Source organism: Lathyrus oleraceus, chromosome 6 (assembly GCF_024323335.1).
Source record: "Lathyrus oleraceus cultivar Zhongwan6 chromosome 6, CAAS_Psat_ZW6_1.0, whole genome shotgun sequence".
In the NCBI taxonomy this organism is placed as follows: Eukaryota; Viridiplantae; Streptophyta; class Magnoliopsida; order Fabales; family Fabaceae; genus Lathyrus; species Lathyrus oleraceus.
Genome location: NC_066584.1, coordinates 519,333,192 through 519,352,527, shown reverse-complemented (window position 1 = coordinate 519,352,527; position 19,336 = coordinate 519,333,192). Strand labels below are relative to the sequence as shown.

The following is a 19,336-nucleotide window of genomic DNA, read 5'->3' as shown; positions in this document are numbered from 1 at the left end:
TGTCATTTCCTCTCCATGGTCATTCAACATGTGGAGAATTGATATGATTGACATGATTGAGCTTAAAGCTTCGAACGAATATCATTTCATTCTGGTGGCTATTGATTACTTCACAAAGTGGGACGAAGCAACATCGTATGCGAATGTAACCAAGAAAGTTATTGTAAGGTTTATCAAGAATCAGACTATATGCCGGTATGGTGTGCCAAGTAAGATCATTACTGATAATGGATCAAACTTGAACAATATTATGGTGGAAGCTCTTTGCAAAGACTTCAAGATTGCACATCATAATTCTTCTCCCTACAGACCTAAGATGAATGGGGTTGTTGAAGCTGCGAATAAGAATATTAAGAAGATCATTTAGAAAATGGATGTGACATACAAGGATTGGCATGAGATACTCCCATTTGCCTTGCATGGGCACCGTACATCCATCCGCACTTCAACAAGGGCAACCCCTTTATCACTTGTTTACGGTATGGAAGTTGTACTCCAAGTAGAAGTTGAGATCCCATCATTGCGTGTTTTGATGGAAGCTAAGTTGACAAAAGCTGAAAGGTGTCAGACCAGATATGATATGACCAACTGAATTTGATTGAAGAGAAGAGGTTGACTGCCATGTATCATGGTCAGTTGTACCAGCAGAGAATGAAGAAAGTATTTGATAAGAAGGTCAAGCCTCATGTGTTTAGAGAAGGTGACCTTATGCTCAAGAAGTTTCTATATTTTAAACCAGATGCTAGGGGCAAATGGACTCCTAACTACGAAGGCCCATATGTTGTAAATAGAGCCTTTTTAGGCGGTGCTTTGATTCTTACAACTATGGATGGTGAAGAGTTCACATGTCCTATGAATGTTGATGCAGTCAAGAAATACTTCGCCTAAAAATGAAAGAACAGCTCGCTAAGTTGAAAACTCGAAAGGGCGGCTTAGGCAAAAATGAGTGTCTAGGTGGATTGAAAATCCGAAAGGGCGATCCAGGCAAAAATTAGAGACATAAAACAAAAAAAATTTATCCCGATAGATTGAGTATCCCATCTTAGAGCAATTCATGTAAAAAATTAGGGATTATGGCAATTAACTACACTCGGTTGATCTCCAGTCTTGAGCAGGTCAGTCAAATCGGATTCGTCATTCTCAACCGAAGCCAAGAGCACAATGGATATTGAAATTGGTGAAAGGAATAATGATCATTGTATTCAATGTAGCCATTTTCCATGTAAATTACCATTTTTTAACTTTTGTAAAGATCTATAGAGTCCTGTCATGAACATACTACCATTCTATTAAATGAAGTTAGGCTTTTTATCAAACTGATCCTACTCTTATTTATCTTTCAGCTAAATAGAATTAAATTTTTATGATGATAATTTTAAAATATTTAAATTAATAAAAATCAAAATCATTTTTTTTCTTAAAATAATAAAAGCAAATACTTTTAAAAAGCAATAGATTTCAATAAGGAATATCAACAGTAGTTTGAGAACAGGTAAATCTTGAAAGTGCGGAACATTGTTGGTCTTTCCCAAGCAGTTGGTTTGATCATTTTTTCCTCCCCAACGACAATTCAGTCTCTTCAGCCGAGTTTCGTAATCGCCTCCCCAGCTGAGTTATAGGCGCATATTCTCAACGATATGCATAAATCCAGCAGAAGATTTTATTCCCCTCAGGTCACCAGCGGAGTTCACTCCTGATCCCTGCCAGCACTGATTCTGTAGCAGTATTTTTGGTCCTTTGATATAAAATTCTTCGCAGAGTTGATGAGTCAGATCCTCAGCAGATCTTTTCTCCTTCCTCAGCAGGATTTGGGATATTTAGAGATGGATGATTTATGTTCATCCTTAACTTTTTCTCCAGTTGATGTTGCCATCATGTCGAGATTAGCTGAGTGTTGTAGCGATTATTCAGCTCAGTGACATTTGTATCCTTTGTGATTGTTTTGTCAGCATAATCATCAATCACATATACATATACATATATAGTCATACATCAAATATGTCATTATGCATTATTATCACATTTTTTGATTCCTTATTTTTCTGATCCTCTGCTATGGTGACATTATTCTTCCCCATACAGATTTGGTACGTCTGTCCTCCCTCAATTGTAGAGTGTCATCCCCTTTAGCAGAAAGAATTTAGCCTTTCTCATTCCCCACTGAGTTATTTCCTCGTAGATGGTTATTACTTCAGCTTCCTCCCTAGTTGATTATCTGGATGGAACCACTCCGCCTGAGTTATATCCTCATTGGGTTGAGTCTTTGTTTGACCGTTTCTTTCTAGCTCTTACCTAGATAGATGCTTTGGTACCTTGAGAGCCTATTACCCGACAACTGGTAATATTCTTCTCGATTTGAGAGTACCTTACTCTTGCCCAATACCCGGTAAAAGTAATCTACTTCCTCTTATCTTTCCTAGAAGATTTGTTTTACGTTTTCCCAGAGAGTTAATCCTTGATATGTTCATCCTAACCGATGACAAATTTTCTTCTCTTTGCGGTCTTCTTCCCAGTAACCGATAGTTGTAAATCCTGCTTTCCCCTCTGAGTCTACCCTTGATATGTTCATCCTAACCGGTGACAAATATTCTCTTTTCGGTATTTTATTCAGTAGTTGATAGATATAATTCCTAGTTTTCCCCGATAATATATCCTTGATATGTTCATCCTAATCGATGACGAATATTCTTCCCTCTGAGTCTATCATGTATATGTTCACTTTAACCAGTGATGTATATTCTCTTTCTTTGGTCTTCTGCCCAATAACCGATAGTTGTAAATCATATTTGATATCTACCCTAGCAAGATGTTCTTACCCAGTAGCCGGTGACGAACATACCTTATTTCTTCAGCGAGACATCCTTGATATGTTTACCCTAACCGGTAACAGATGTCTCTCTGTCAGATTATGTTATCCTCATACGCAGTAAGTGGTAATGGATAATATACTTCTAGTACTCCTGTGTTGAAGTTCATTCTTCCTTAGTTGAGTTTAAGTGCACATTTCCTCTGTGAAGTCGCCAATCTCCTGTTTGGTTCGAGTATTTCAGTTTTGTTCTGATGTAACCGTTTCCCCTTCAAATTTTACCTTTATCCCCGACTGAGTATTTCCATTGATTTATTTTTATGGAATTACCCTCGTGTCCCCAGTAGTTTCTAAGCCGTATCTTGGCATATGCACTACTTTTTCCCCCAGAGTCTCTGCCTCCCTAGTGAGTTTTCCTTATGGAATGCGTTATACTCCTGTGGACTTTCAGTCTCTCCGGATTCTTTTCTTTTGTGGAAATATTTTCCCCACAGAGGTTATTTTTAACATTCATATCATATGCATCATGAGGTCTCTTAGGGACCAAAATTTGTTTCTATGTGTTGTTATTTAAGCCCATTCTACTGAGTCGATACAAAGATTTTAACCTTCGCCTCCTCAGCTAGAATGTATTTAAATAGGGGCAGTTGTAAGACCCCAAATTTTGACCCTAAGGTCCCTCATGTTATCCCATCATATGCATTAGCATTGGGATCACACCTTAGCATCCTCCTTACCCCTCATTCATTGGGTTTGTATTAGGAGAGATCACCAAGCACATTTGATTGTATCATACTTTGTTTTTCATTATTTACTAACCAAAATACCAAAAATATGTCAATGTATAGTTTGTTGCTTTTGTAGGTAGTGTGTGTGTTCACCCATGCTCTATCAAGCTTATATCTAGGGTTTGAGACCCTTAATGAAAGAAGTTGAATCAATAAATGGTTCACATTAGCTTTAAGCATCATACATGGATCCCTATGTTCTTCACATATCATTTTGATCAAGAAATCATCAAGAGTTTGGAGTTTGTTTGCCTTGGAAACCCTAATTCATCTGGGTATCTTGTGTGACTTCTTCAACAAGTTTCTTCAACAATTGATCAAATATTTCAAGGTATATTTCATACTAAATTATCTTATGCATATATGTTCCTCCATGAGTACCAAAAGTCAAAATAATGTCAAGCTAGCAAGTTGGTTCATGGTGGTTGACCAGAGAAAGTCAACTGGTCCAAACTGGGGTTCCTTAGACCCTATCTCCTACTTCCCAAGACCATAACTTCCTCAATTTATATGAGATGAAATCCATTGCAATTACATGATCAAATTCAAGAAGTATAATTCAACTTTGATTTTTGGAAGAAGTTCAAATTCAACTTGAAAATGCATGTGCCAAGAGGAAACATTATAGGTCATTTTGGGTCAATACCATTGAACAAGTGATTTTCCTCAACTTCTAAAATGCATAACTCCTTCATGCCAAATCCAAATAAGGTCACATTTATGACCAAATTTAAGCTATTTAAAATATATAAAACTTTTATGAAGGCAATTTTTTCATTTGAAGTCCATAGAAAAAGTTATTCAAGGTGGAAGAAGTGAACATTTGACTTGGGACTTAGAAATTTTCAAATATGTTTGATTTCCCAAACCTCCACCTCAAAATTCATCATGATCCAAGCTTAAAATGAAAACAAATTCAACATGAAAGTTGTTTACCTTGATCTCGCCTTTCCAAAAAGTCCAAAATCACCTCATTTGACAAAATAATGAAGGAGTTGCGCATGGGTGCAATGTGTGGTACCATTTGGATGATTTTCACTTCCACATTTCATACACAAATGCATGGCCACATGACATGATTTCAGCATGATTCTCACACATTTTTGGACCTAAATACATCACTTGATGGGCCTATCACACGCCCATGCAAGAATGCAAATGGAATTACTAAAATTGGCAATTTTTGGAAGTGTGTGGAAATGAATACCTTTGGCTATAAATACAACCCTCATTAAAGGATAATCTTGAAGGTTTTCATTTGAAAATCGAGCTTCAAATCTCCATCTATTTTGAGATTGAAACTCCAAGAGTTCAGGCCATTTCTTGATCCTAATCATTTCCTACAAGCTTCTGAAACAAAGCCAAGCACAATTGGAATCAAGATCAAGCAAGTTTGAAGCTCCCTCGAAGGTAATTTTCCAGAATTTTCATCTCTTCAATTCTCCCTTAATTATTCACTATTCTTTGTGATTTTTCATTGGCTGAAGTCCTACCAATGTAAGCAAGAAGATTAAGTTACTTTAAGGTCAAACCGAAGCAATTCAATTCATGATCCTCAAAATTCAAATCCCTGTATCTTTTTATATACTTGGAATTTGAGAAAATTGAGTCCAGATTCGAGCTCCTGAGAATTTTTTCTTTGAATCAATGTCCTTGTTGTTCATTTTGGTGATGGTTGATGGTGGACCAGTCAGGTGAGGTCCACCGGAGAAGAAGACCGGAGCCCTAGCTCTGGCAGTGTGTTGTCACACCTCTCAACCACATGATCCATTTAAATTGTTTTAATCTTAGCCTTTGGTTGTGATTACCAAGCCTGCAGCGCATTGACTAAGGACCATTGTGGAAAGCGCACGCTTGGCCATCAAATCTGCCACCTCAATTAATGAGGGAGATCTGATGGCCCTTGTTTTTTCTTATTTTCTGATTTTTCATTTAATCCATTTATTTTGATTAATTCATATTAATTTCATTTTAATCCAAAAAATATGGGACTTTTACCAAAAATCTTTAAATATTTTCCTCTTTTATTTTCGGAATTAAAATTATTTTTTGGATTAATTTTGATATTTTTCATGAATTAATTATTTTTGTGCATATTTTTAATTATTTAAAAATACTTCTGACTTTTCAAAAATTATGATTTTTTTTGTCTAAGGTCCTTTGACCCTGTTTGGCCTAGGATAAGTCTCTTGGCCATTTATTTGGGTTTTGAAGAGGATTTAGGTTTTGACCAAATTTAATTTAATTTAAATGCATTTTTAATTGATTAATTGTTAAAAAATTATGTTGATCCATTTTTATTGACTTGTGATGTTTGCCTATGTGTTTGTGCCTTGGTCAAGGTTGATTTAACTTTTGTTAAGTTAAAATCATTGGATTTAGGGGATTGATGAGATGTACATTTCATCTCCCAAAATGAATGAATAATTTTAATTTGATAAAATTCCTCCTATGACCAATTTGTGTTTCTCTCATCTCTCATCCCTCTTCATCTTCAATACCATTCTCTCTCGTCCTTTTTATTGATAAATGAAATCTCAACATCCTAAGGCTAATTAGTTCATCAATAACCTTGTGTTAGATGAACCAATAAAAGTATGGATGAGATAGGTTCATCCTTCCATCTTTTTTTTTCTTTTTGTGTGTGGTATATTTTAGGAGTTTGGTTCATTATATCATATCTCTAATATGCATTAACACCAAAATTTCTATTGCCCAGCCTCAGATAGTTGTGACTTCTACATAAGTCCAATTACAATTGCTTAACATAGAGCTAAATTTTGACCCTAAAGGCATAACATTCTAGTAAGTGAGATTGTAAGTCTCCCCCTTTCATGGTATTATGTTGAAACTTGGCTTTTTTTCCTTCCTTTGGAAGATGTCTTGGTTCAAGGATCCATGCTTGTGAATAGAGGATTGAGTGTTCTCCAAAGAATGACTTAATCAATTGAAAAGAAAAACATCACTAACCTCTAACCAACTAACATTTGACTAACTTGTATTAATATTGATTTTATTTTTCAAGTCATTTACTTTATGCAATTTAAATTCATGTCATTTACCATTTCATTTGTCATTTTACATATCATTTAACTTGTTTATGTTTATGTCATCTTCACTTTGCTCATTTGAGCCATATATTGTGATTTTATATATATATATATATATATATATATATATATATATATATATATATATATATATATATATATATATATATATATATATATATATATATATATATATATATATATATATATATATATATGCTTGTGTATTTTGTTTGTGTTTATGGTCTTAGGACCTTAAATTACTTAATAAACAACAAAAACCCTAAAAAAATATTTGTGTGGATTGTTGGGTTTGATCTGAACTTTCGAACTTAGAATTAGGCAACATTCCATATGCAAAAGGACTTGGCCAATGCCAATATTTCTAAGACCAAGTTATTGTGATTTAAGCTTTCATCTGATGCAAGTATTGGGATCCACATGAATTCATCTGCTACACGGTCTTGATGCAATTGTTACTTTGAAATTATGTCTAATGTCTTATTCTGAGTTAATCAATGAGTATTTTATCTGGTGCATAAGAAGACAAAGGAGACTGTTAGCTATGCGATTTTCTTGCTTGGATGTGACTAAATTTATTTGATGCCTTTCTCTTCATAATGCTAATTGCTTGTTGATTATAGCTTGATCCAATGTCCAGAGGGAAATGGATTTTCTATATGACATTCTTGTCTATTGGATTACATTCCATTGGTCAAATCTTTTCAACTCTTAACTTTTAAATTTTATGCTTAGGATTAGCCTCTTCATTTCCTCCCATTTCTTAAATTTTAAAAGCTCCCCCCCCCCTTTTTAAATCTTCTTTGCTTGTGATTTCAAACTTAGACCTTATTGCATATTAGAAACTTTGGCCTTATGTCATTGCTCTTTTAAACTCTTTTCTTCATCAAACTTGTAAATAAATCTAACCATATTGACTTAAAATTTCAAAAGATAAAAAGAACTAACACACATTCAAACTTTTGGGACCTTTGTGCCTCTTTTAAAGTTCAAACTTTTGTTAAAAGCAATCCACTCACTTTGAAATTGTTACCACGAACTATGAGGTTTTACTCCCTCATTTTTATGTTGGTACGTAGGCACGAGACCGAATGTCTTTTCAAACATAAAAATATAATTAATGAATTATTTTCTCATCCCCATACTCTATTTATTACAAACATCTTTTATACCAAAAACACATACACACATAAAAAAGGGCTCCCCAGGAGTACGTAGGACACTTTGACTGCTAACACCTTCCTTCTGTGTAACCAACCCCCTTACCTATAATCTCTGGCATTTTATTAGTTTTGATTTGAAAACTTCTTATCTTTGGGTTTTGTTCGTACTTTTCCATTTTCCTTTGGAAACAATAAAAACGTGGTGACGACTCTGGTTTTATTGACGTTAAGTTTATCCATAGCTTAAGGGTCATGAATTTACCGCTACACCTAACATACTACTCATATATATTTTAACCGTTAACATACTTTATTAATTTTATTTGCAATTGCTTTCATAATTTCACCAAACTATCCCAAAACCCCCAAGCTTTTGTTTAGTTGAAATTAATCTTGAACTCTCTACTATCAAGCAGTCCTTGAGATCGATACTGGACATTTCCCTTTTTTATTACTATATTGGCAGATTAGTACACTTGCTAATTTACCGATCATGTTTTTGGTGCCGTTGCTGGGGACTGCCAAAGATAATATAGTTCATAGATATATTTCAATTAAATGTTTGTTTCTTTGCAGCTAAAGTTTTTTATTTTTTACCTTTATTTTTGTGGCTATTTTTTGGTTATTACAAATCTTTGTATAATCCTTGTATACGAGGAAAGCCCTCAGCTGATTTTACTTTTGACGCAGAACTAAAAAGAACTTTACACGTCAAGCTCCGAAAAGCTAGGAAAGCGAGGTTGGCCGCCTCTGAAGCAGAATTTTTTTAGCATTCAATACAGAATCTGACAGAGAGAGAAGATCCAATTATGACTGAGCAACAAGAAAGACTTCTTGGGGATTATGGAGGAGTGAATTCCCCCATTGGGACGTTTGACTCTAGTGAACCAACCAGTGAATGTTCCAAATTTTTAGTTGCACCCAACAACTATCCGTCAGCTTGAGAAGAGGCCTTTTACAGGGAAAATAAATGAAGATGCAAATAAAAATTTGCAAAGATTTCTTACAATGAGCACTAATTTGAATATTCAGGGGCATACTGAAGGAGCAAAAAAATTGAGAATGTTCTCGTTCACTCTAGCTGAAGACGCTGAAGAATGGTCTTACTCATTACCATCTGTAAGTATTACAACGTGGGAACAAATGAAAATAACTTTTCTGAATGAGTATTTTCCTACTTTTGTTTATATTCAAAAAAGATATGATATTGTGAATTTTAAGTAGAAGGAAGGGGAATCACTGGGTGATGCTTACAAGAAATTCAAAAGGTTACTGGTTGCATGTACTACTCATAATTTGGATCAGACTGGACATGTGCATATGTTTGTAAATGGTCTCAGAATGAAGACCAAACAACTTATTGATACGATTGTCGGTGGCTCATACAATTTTACAACAGCTAATGGTATCAAGAAGATCATATACTTCATTGCTGCAAATGAAGATTTGGAGTTTTATGATCGGAGTGTGAGTAAACCAGAGGGTGTGATTGATTTGAAACTTACCAATCAGGTTATGAAAATGGAAGACCAAGTTGTTATTGAAGTTGAGAGAAGAGTTAAGGCTATGAATATAAGTACTCAACAAGTAGCCAAAGTTCAACCTATTCAAGCTATTAATTGTAAGATCTATGGAGAGGGGTCCCATTTTTCCATACAGTGTTATGTAACCATGCAATAAATTGAAGAGATAAAATTTCTGAAGTAGAACAACCCTTATTCTAACACTTACAATCCAGGCTGGAAGAATCGTCCAAATTTCTCCTGGAAAGATCAGCAAGGGAATGTTGAAAAGCAGGGTGCCATTCAATATCAGAACCAACCACAACAATATCAACGACAACAATAGTATCCTCAATAACAACATTAGTATCAACAACAAGCACCCAAAAAGGTCGATTGGGAACTTCCCATTCAAAAGATGGCAACTCAAAATTCCGAGTTCCAAGAAGAAACAAGAAATAATCAAAGGAACACTATTTCTTCTTCAAAAATATTAAAGTCCAGATGGGACAGATAACATAACAACTCACAAATCAAGCTCAAGGCACCCTTCCGAGTGCAATAATACAAATCTGAGACATCATGAGAATGTTAATATTCTCACAACAAGACGTCATAAAGTTTCTAAAGATGAAGAAGAGAAGGCAACAAAAGATGACCATGTCATAGAGGTAGATCTGGAAGTGAGGGAAAATAAGAAAGAAGAAGAACTTATACCATCAGTAAAGCCAACTGAAGAGAAAAAAGGCTAAACGAGTGATTAAGCTACCTTACCCTCAGAGAGTGACAAAGAAGGATCCAAAAGAGAAAGACTTTGAGAAATTCATCACAATTCTAAAAAAGTTAGAGGTCAATATTCCTTTCTTTGAAGCACTTGAGCAAATATCCATGTACCAAAAATTCATGAAAGAGGTAATCTCTAGAAAGAGACCAATAGAAGATGGGCTGGTAACCGTTAATGAAAAATGTAGTGCTATATCACCGAGTAGGAGAATCCCAATCAAGCAGAAGGATCATGGATCTGACACAGTCCCATGCACTATAAAAGACATAACTTTTAAGAAGGTACTTATTAATATAGGAGTTAGTGTGAGTTTGATGCCATTGTCAATCTATCAATGGCTTGGTATTGAAAAAGTCAGTGATACAGGGACAAATCTGAAATTTGTAGATCACTCCATAAAGAATGCATATGGGATAGCGAAAGATGTACTTATGACAATAAAGAATAGATTTCCTATTGATTTTGTGATCATGGACATACCTGGAGATAAAGAGACACCTAGCATTCTGGGTCGACCATTCAAGCAGACAAGTCGATGCAATTTCGACAAAGAACATGGTACACTGACTTTAAAAGTTTATGATGATGAAATAACCTTGAATGTGCTTGAAAACAGGAAGCTAGAGGTAGAAAAAGAAAATCACTATCAAGTAGGCATGATCAAGACAAATGTGAAAGGCCAAAGTAACATGTCAACATCAGAAAAACTCTTAAAAGTTCATCTTAACTAGTATCACCTCCATTAGCAACCATGAGCGGAAAACTCCTATTTCCATTCCAAAAGCCATGATAAAGAAGAGAAAGCAATATTGAGGTAATGATATGGATGTTGGAAGTGACTTGTGTCATGAAGTAGCCCATATCTCTAAAAAGGATGGTTTCTTGGTTTTGGAAAAGACAAGCAACAAGGTGTGGAAGTTGAATTACCCCCCATAATAGGTGTAAGACCCCAATTTTGACCCTAAGATCCCTCATGCTATTCTTATCATATGCATTAGCATTGGGATAACACCTTGGCATCCTCTTTACCCCTCATTCATTATGTTTTCATTGGGAGAGATCACCAAGCATATTTGATTGTATCATACTTCATTTTTCCTTTGTTTACTAACCAAAATACCAAAAATATGGCATTGTATAGTTTAACTCTTTTGTAGGTAGTGCACATGCTCACCTATGATCTATCAAGCTCATATCTAGGGTTTGAGACCCTAAATACAAGGAGCTCAATCAAGAATTGGTTTACTATGGCTCTGAGCATCATATATGGATCCCCATGGTATTCACATATCATTTTGATCAAAAATTCATCAAGAGTTTGAAGTTGGTTTGCCTTGGAAACCCTAATTCATCTAGGTATCTTATGTGACTTCTTCAACACGTTTCTTCAACATTTGATCAAATATTTCAAGGGATACTTCACATTTCATCATCTTATGCATATATGATCCTCCATGAGTCCCAAAAGTCAAGAGAATGTCAAGCTAGCAAGTTGGTTCATAGTGGTTGATCAGAGGAATTCAACTGGTCAAAACTGGGGTTCCCTAAACCCTATCTCCTACAATTTTTTTCATATGAAAATTATTCCAAGAGAAAAGTTACTTTAAATGACATTTCAAACAACTTTCATGTTTAATTAAAGAGATGTTTTTTCTTGGAAAGTCATTTTTTATGGTGAAAGATTATAGGTCATTTTGTCTAAACCCTAATTTGGAGGTTAACTTTCCAAGACCATAACTTGCTCATTTTTTATGAGATGAAATCCATTCAAATTGCATGATCAAATTCAAGATGTATACTTCAACTTTTATGTTTGAAGGAAGTGCAAATTAAACTTGACAGTACAACTGATAAGAGGAAACATTATAGGTCATTTTGGGTCAATACCATTGAACAAATGGTTTTCCTCAACTTCTAAAATGCATAACTCCTTCATTATAAATCCAAACAAGGTCAACTTTGTGACCAATTTGAAGGAAATTGGAATATATACAACTTTGATGTAGGAACTCTTCTCATTTGAAGTCCATAAAAAAAGTTACTCAAGGTGGAAGAAGTGAACATATGGCTTGACACTTAGAAAATGTTTTGATATGTTTAATTTTCCAAACTTCCACCTCAAAATTAATCATGATTCAAGATTCAAATGAAAACGTGTTTAACATGAAAGTTGTTCCTCTTGATATAACCTTTCCAAAAAGTCTAAATTCATCTCATTTGGACAAAGTATGAATGACTTTCACATGTCTTAAAGTTGAAGGATAGTTTGGATAATTTGAAGTTCCACTTTCCATACACGAATGCATGGCTTGTTAACATGATTTCAGCATTGCTTACATACAATTTTGGACATAAGTGCATCATTTGATGGGCCTGTCACACGCCAATGCAAGCATTCAAGTGAGATTTTCAACTTTGGCCAAAAATTAAAGTGCACAATTATCAATCTCCTTGGCTATAAATAGAAGCTCCCTTGCTCAGAATTAAGGACCCCTGGCATGCAAGCTTTGAATCAGCAACCTTAAACCCTCACATCCAAAGGATAAACTTGAAGATTTTCTTTGAAAGTCGAGTTTGAATCTCCCACTGTTTTTGAGATTGAAAGTCCAAGAGTCCATCCCTTTCCTTGATTCATTTCTACTCTATCAAGCATCTGAAGCAAGGCCAAGCATAATTGAGAGCAAGATCGTGCCAATCTGAAGCTACACTGAAAGTGATTTTCAGAATTTTTCATCTCTTTGATTCTCACTCAATTCTCCATTATTCTTGTTAATTTTTGGTTGTCTGAAGTCCTACCAATGTAGGCAACAAGATTGAGTTGCTTAGAGGTCAAATCGAAGCTACTCATATCATGATCCTCAAAATTCAACTCCCTGTATCTTCCTATATACATGGAGTTAGACAAAATTGAAGCCAAATTCGAGCTCTTGAGAATTTTTTCTTTAAATTCATGTCCTCCTTTTTTATTTTGGTGATGGTTGAAGGTGGACCAGTCCGGTGAGATCCACCGGAGAAGAAGACCGGAGCTCTGGCTCCAGCGGTGTGTTGGCACGCTTCTGAACCACACGATCCTTTCAAATTGTTTTAATCTGGAACGTTGGAACTGATCACCACACGTGCAGTGCGCTTGACTTGGTGTATGGTGGAATGCACGTTGTGGACCATTTGATCTGCCACCTCAATTAATGAGGGAGATCAGATGGTCCACGTATTTTTGTAATTTCTGATTTTCATTTTAATTGCTTTATTTTCATTAATTCATATCAATTTAAATATTGATCCAAAAAATATGAGACTTTCACCAAAAATTTCCAAATATTGTTCTCTTTCATTTTCTGAATTAAAATTATTTTTTGGATCAATATTAATATTTTTTTATGATTTAATTGTTTTTGTGCATACTTTTAATTGTTTAAAAATACTTTTAAGTCTCCAAAAATATTTAAAAAAATTCTCCAAGGTCCTTTGACCTTATTTTACCTACGATAAATTTCTTGATCATTTATTTGGTGTTTTGAAGATATTTTAGGTTTTTGACCAACCATAATTTAATTTAGTACATTATAATTGATTTTTTAATTTGTTTAATTGTGAATAAATTGTGTTGAGCTATTTTTATTGACTTGTTGAGTTTGACTATTGTGTTTGGGCCTTGGTCAAGGTTGATTTGACTTTGTTTGATTAAAATCATTATATTTAGGGGATTGATAAGATGTACATTTCATCTCCCAAAATGAATGAATGATTTTAATTTGATAAAAGTCCTTCCATGATCAATTTATGTTTGTCTCATTTCCCCTTCCTCTTCATCTTCAATCCCTTTCTATCTCATCCATTCCATTGATCTATGATATCTTCGTGTTCTAAGGCTAATTGGTTGATAAACCAATATAAGTATGGATGAAATTAGGTCCACCCTTTTGCCATTTTCTTCTTAAGTGCGATATGTCTTAGGAGTATGGTTCATTATACCATATCTCTAACATGCATTAAAACTAAAATTTCTATTTCCCGGCCTCAAATTGTTGTGACTTCTACATAAGTCCAATATGATTGCTTAACGTAGCGCTAAATTTTGAGCCCAAAAGCATAACATTCTAGTAAGTGAGATTGTAAGTCTCCCCCCTTTCATGGTATTATGTGGAAACTTTACCTTTTTTCCTTCCTTTGAAAGATGCCTTGGTTCAAGGATCCATGCTTGTGAATAGAGGGTTGAGTGTTCTCCAAAGAATGACTTAAAACAATAAAAAAGCAAAACTCTACTAACTTCTAATCAACTAACATTTGACTAACTTTTAATTTCAAGCCATTTACTTTTATGCACTTTAAATTTAAGCCATTTATGATTTGTCATTATCATACCATTTAACTTGTTTATTTTAATGTCATTTTCACTTTGCTCACTTGAGTCATACCTTGTGATTATATTGTGATTGTATATACTTGTTTGTGTATTTTGTTTGTGTTTGTGGTCTTTTGCCTGTAATGTACATAATAATAACAAAAACTCTTAAAAAATGTTTGTGTGGACTGTTGGATTTGATCTGAGACTTGGACTTAGAATTAGGCAGCACTCCCTATGCAAAAGGACTTGGCCAATGCCAACTTTTCTGAAGCCAAGTCATTGTGAATTGAACGTTCATCTGGTGCAAGCATTGAGATCCCTTTTGAGTTCATATGATACATTGTCTTGATGCAGATGTTACTTTGAACCTGTGTCTAATGCCTTATTCTAAGCCATTCAAGGAGTATGTCATATGATACATGGGGAAGATTATGAAGAAGACTGTGGTGTTGCTAGCTTGGATGTGGCTATCTTTATTTGATGCCTTGCTCTTCATCTTGCTATTTGTGTATTGATATTTCTTGATTCTAAAGTCCAAGGGAAAATTTAGTTTCTATATGACATTCTTGTCTATTGGATTGCATCTCATTGGTCAGATCTTTTCAACTCTTAACTTTTAATTTTTGCTTAGGATTGGTCTCTTCATCTTCTCCCACTTCTTAAATTTCAAATCTCTCCCTCCTTTCAAAAATCTTCTTTGTTTGTGATTTATAAACTTAGACTTTATTGCAAATTAGAAACTCTGGCCTTATGCCATTGCATTTTCAAACTCTTTTTCTTAATCAAACTTGTAAATGAATTTAACCATACTTGACTTAAATTTTCAAAAGACAAAAAATAACTAACACTCATTCAAACTCTTTAAGGCCTTTCGTGCCTTTTTCAAACTTAAATTTTTGTTAAAATTAATCCACTCACTTTGAAATTGATACCACGAACTACGAGGTTTTGATCCCTCATTTTTATGTTGGTACGTAGGCACAAGTTCGAAGGTCTTGTCAAACACAAAAATATGATTAATGAATTCTTTTTATCATCCCCACACTCTATTTATTGCAAATATCTTTTCCTGCCAAAACACGTGTACACACAAAAAAGGGCTCCCCAGGAGTACATAGGACACTTTGGGTGCTAACACCTTCCCTCTGTGTAACCGACCCCCTTACCTGTAATCTCTGGCATTTTATTAGTTTTGATTTGAAAAATTCTTATCTTTGAGTTTTGTTCGTACTTTTCCCTTTTCCTTTAGAAACAATAAAAGTGCGGTGGCGACTCTGGTTTTATTGACGTTAAGTTTATCCATAACTTAATGGTCATGAATTTACCGCTACAACAGGGAAAAGAGACGTCAAGCTAATGACGATAAACGAGCGTTGCTTGGGAGGCAACCCAATGAAAGTATTCATAATTTTTATGTTATAGTTTCAATTTATATTAATTTCTGAGTTTTGTTTGCTTCAAGTTGGTTTATTTACGGTTATTTACTTTCATCTATTAATGTGATAATTGTAGCTTTAATGGTTGTGCGAAAAGTACCCAAACTGAAGGCATGTGTGTCCTCTATTCATGTTAACTCCCCAAAATATTTTTTTTATATACTTCTAGATGATCTGATTGGTTTAATTGAGTTGGACTAAAACTTGAGCAGGTTTACCACAACTGATTGAGAAGCCACATCAAGCAAGAGGTACTATGAAGGTTGTCAGCTCTACCCAACATGGTGAGAGCAAAAAAAGCCAACCACAGTGTACATCATAAGAGAGCATGCAGGTATGTATTTATCATTCAGAACTTGCATACGTTCTTTTCTGATTTCAGTTGCATGATTACATACACCGAGGCGCACTTTTTCCTACCCTTGACCCTTTCTCGCCATCCTTTTTATTATTATCCAATGTTAACCCCATTTGAGCCATTACCCATTTGTTTGTTTAAAAAAACAAATAATATTAACCCATGGCCCAAATACTCCCCCATCATGTTTAGAGTATTTATGTGAGTTATCGGATCCATGTTCATTCTAAGTTTGGGGTTGTTGTTGGGATATCAACTTTTAACTTTGGGGTAGCTGTGCAACATTAGTACAAATAAGGGTACATGATGATTGAATATATATATATATATATATATATATATATATATATATATATATATATATATATATATATATATATATATATATATATATATATATATATATATATATATATATATATATATATATATATATATATATATATATATATATATATATATATATATATATATATATATATATATATATATATATATATATAAGATAAGATAAGAAAAAGAAAAGATGAAAATTTGAAAAATCAAATTGAAATGAATAATAGAAAAATAATTATCATGACACTTGAAAGAAGGAGAAGTCATTGGATATTGAAAATAAAGAGAAATTCAAAAGTTGAATCCTCGGTAATAGTTAATCCATCAGAATGAGCATAGAGAAGATAACTATCGTATTGACTCTGAACCTTAGCCCACTTTTCCCAAATTATCTCACCTTAACCCTAGCCCTGTTACAACCATAAAGACCTCAAAGAGTGAGTGTGTCATGCACCTTTACATCAAAAGAGAAGTTATTCAAGCCTATGGTATGGTATTGCATACTATGAATTTTGAGTGTAAAACACATTAACACCTGAGAGATTTGGTGAAAGTGTGAATTGATTTGATAGGTGAAGCAGTACTTTTAAGTGAAGGTGTGGTCAATCAATCGACCTCGATAATCCAACAAAAACCAAAGGTATAAATAAATGTGGCTCATGGAAGATCTTAGAGGTATAATGGTACGTGAAAAGTTTTTATTTCATTTGGGAATGACATGAGTCTTTGTACTTAAAGTTGCTTGAGGACAAGCAACAAGATAAGTTTGACGCTGTGATTAGTCACCATTTGTGTTATAGTTATTATCATTTTAACAAGTGAAAGTAGACGAGTCATTTGCACTTTTCATATAGTTTAAGTGGTTTTTACACATTCTTTTATCGTTAATGTCATTTAATCATTTAAATGTTTTTCATTATTTATTTCCATTTTTCGCGTTTTATGCTAGGGTTGTATGTGTTTACTGTTTTCAAGTTCAAATAGATCTTCAAGTCCGATCAGATGCAGAAACCAAGGAGAATCACTACAAAATTAGACAAGTTTTCCCATGCTCTAGTAGGTTTGCTACGGCCACCCGTAGCACCTGCTATGGGCCGTAGCAGAGAGGTTTGGAACAAAAGCCAAAATCCATAAGAAATAATAGTCTGCTAAGGCCACCCGTAGCACCTGCTACTGGTCGTAGCAGACATAACCCACATAACCAGTGGCCTGCTAGGGCCACCTGTAGCACCTGCTATTGGTCGTAGCAAACATAACCCCCCAGAACTAGTGGCCTGCTACGACCACCCGTAGCACCTGCTACTGGCCAAAGCAGACACAACGCCTAGAACTAGTGGCTTGTTACGACCACCCATAGCATCTGCTACTGGTCGTAGCAGATAAAAACCTCCAGCTTTAGTTGACAAGTCAAGTCCAGTGGTCTGCTATGGCCACCTGTAGCACCTGTTACAGCTATAACAGGCATACATGTGATTTTCAAAAACTTTCCTTTTTATGCCAGATTTGGAAATTATTGTGGATTGGGCTATTTTCAGACATGATCTTATAGTCCAAAAATATTTGATTGACTTGGAGAATTCGAAAAGGGGTATTTCTCTATTTAAAGGAGATTACTATCACATTTGACGGGACTTCTTTTTGAACATCAAAAATACAGACAGAAATATTAAAGAACACATAAGCTTTGGTGGAAGGCGGATTTTCATGAACGGAAGCGATTGAAGATTCAAATCAGGGACACCCCCTAGCATTTGGGGGTTTAGCTACTCACCATTATGCGATTAATCTTCAAACCCTTTTCATAGACATAAGATATTATGTCTTGTGACGATGCAAAACATTTCTTCGTCCAAAACCAATTGAGTTGAGATAAGTTTCGTTTTTCCAGTGAATGTTGATATGTGGAAATCCATTGAATATGATGCGAATGTCTGCTCCTCACCGGTTTTTGGTAAAACAGTGTTTTCTGTCGTATGCGACTAAGTATATTTTGCTAAAATCGACCAACAAACAAGCATTTTATACCCAGAACTACGTAGCTTTGAATTCTATGTTGAACCTGGAGATACGTAGGAGCGAGATTCAAAGTCTCGTCAAACACCCTAATAAAAAATAAACCTTTTTGTCCCTTTCTTTTCCCTTTTAATAATTCGAAAAGCCTAACATTTCTAAGATGACATTAACACACACAACTAACCAAATGATTCTCGTTGAGTACAATGAACGTGGGGGGTGCTAATACCTCCCCCCTTACGTAATCGACTTCTGAACCCTAATTTGGTTGCGATGATCATATCATATCCTTTCATTTAGGAGTTTTATTGATATTTTCCCTTTCCTTATTTGGGAATAAATAAAGTTCAGTGGTGACTCTATTAAGTCCATCCCGTGAGTGTGTGATTCTGCTTCGCGAAGTCGTTCTTATTTTTCGAAGTACGACACTCATGTGGCGGGAGATGGGAGGCTTAAGGCTAGGATAAAGACATGATTCTCCTAAACCTACTCCAGGCTCAATAGTTGTTGATACACCTTTGCACTTGCCTTGAAACATGGAAATAACTTGTACCTTCGTAGCCTATCTCTGCCCTAGTCTGTCGGGTATCTGCATAGATTGCCCCAGTCGCAAGTTATGAAGCAGTCTTGTCATGTGACGATCTCGATATGACTTTCCCCAATGTCTTTAAATTGTACGCCCCTGGTTAACCGTCTCTTGGAGCGGTTGACTTCTTGTGCTCTTGAGGTGTTAT

General features: G+C 34.9%; 1 protein-coding gene across 1 annotated transcript; it reads left to right on the top strand.

Annotated features, from left to right (window-relative positions):
- Positions 1–10,218: 10,218 nt before the first annotated feature.
- LOC127096535 (uncharacterized) lies at positions 10,219–10,845 on the top strand. Its single transcript, XM_051035093.1, has one exon. It carries the CDS (start codon positions 10,219–10,221, stop codon positions 10,843–10,845), a length of 627 nt encoding a protein of 208 aa, XP_050891050.1.
- The last annotated feature ends 8,491 nt before the right edge of the window (positions 10,846–19,336 follow it).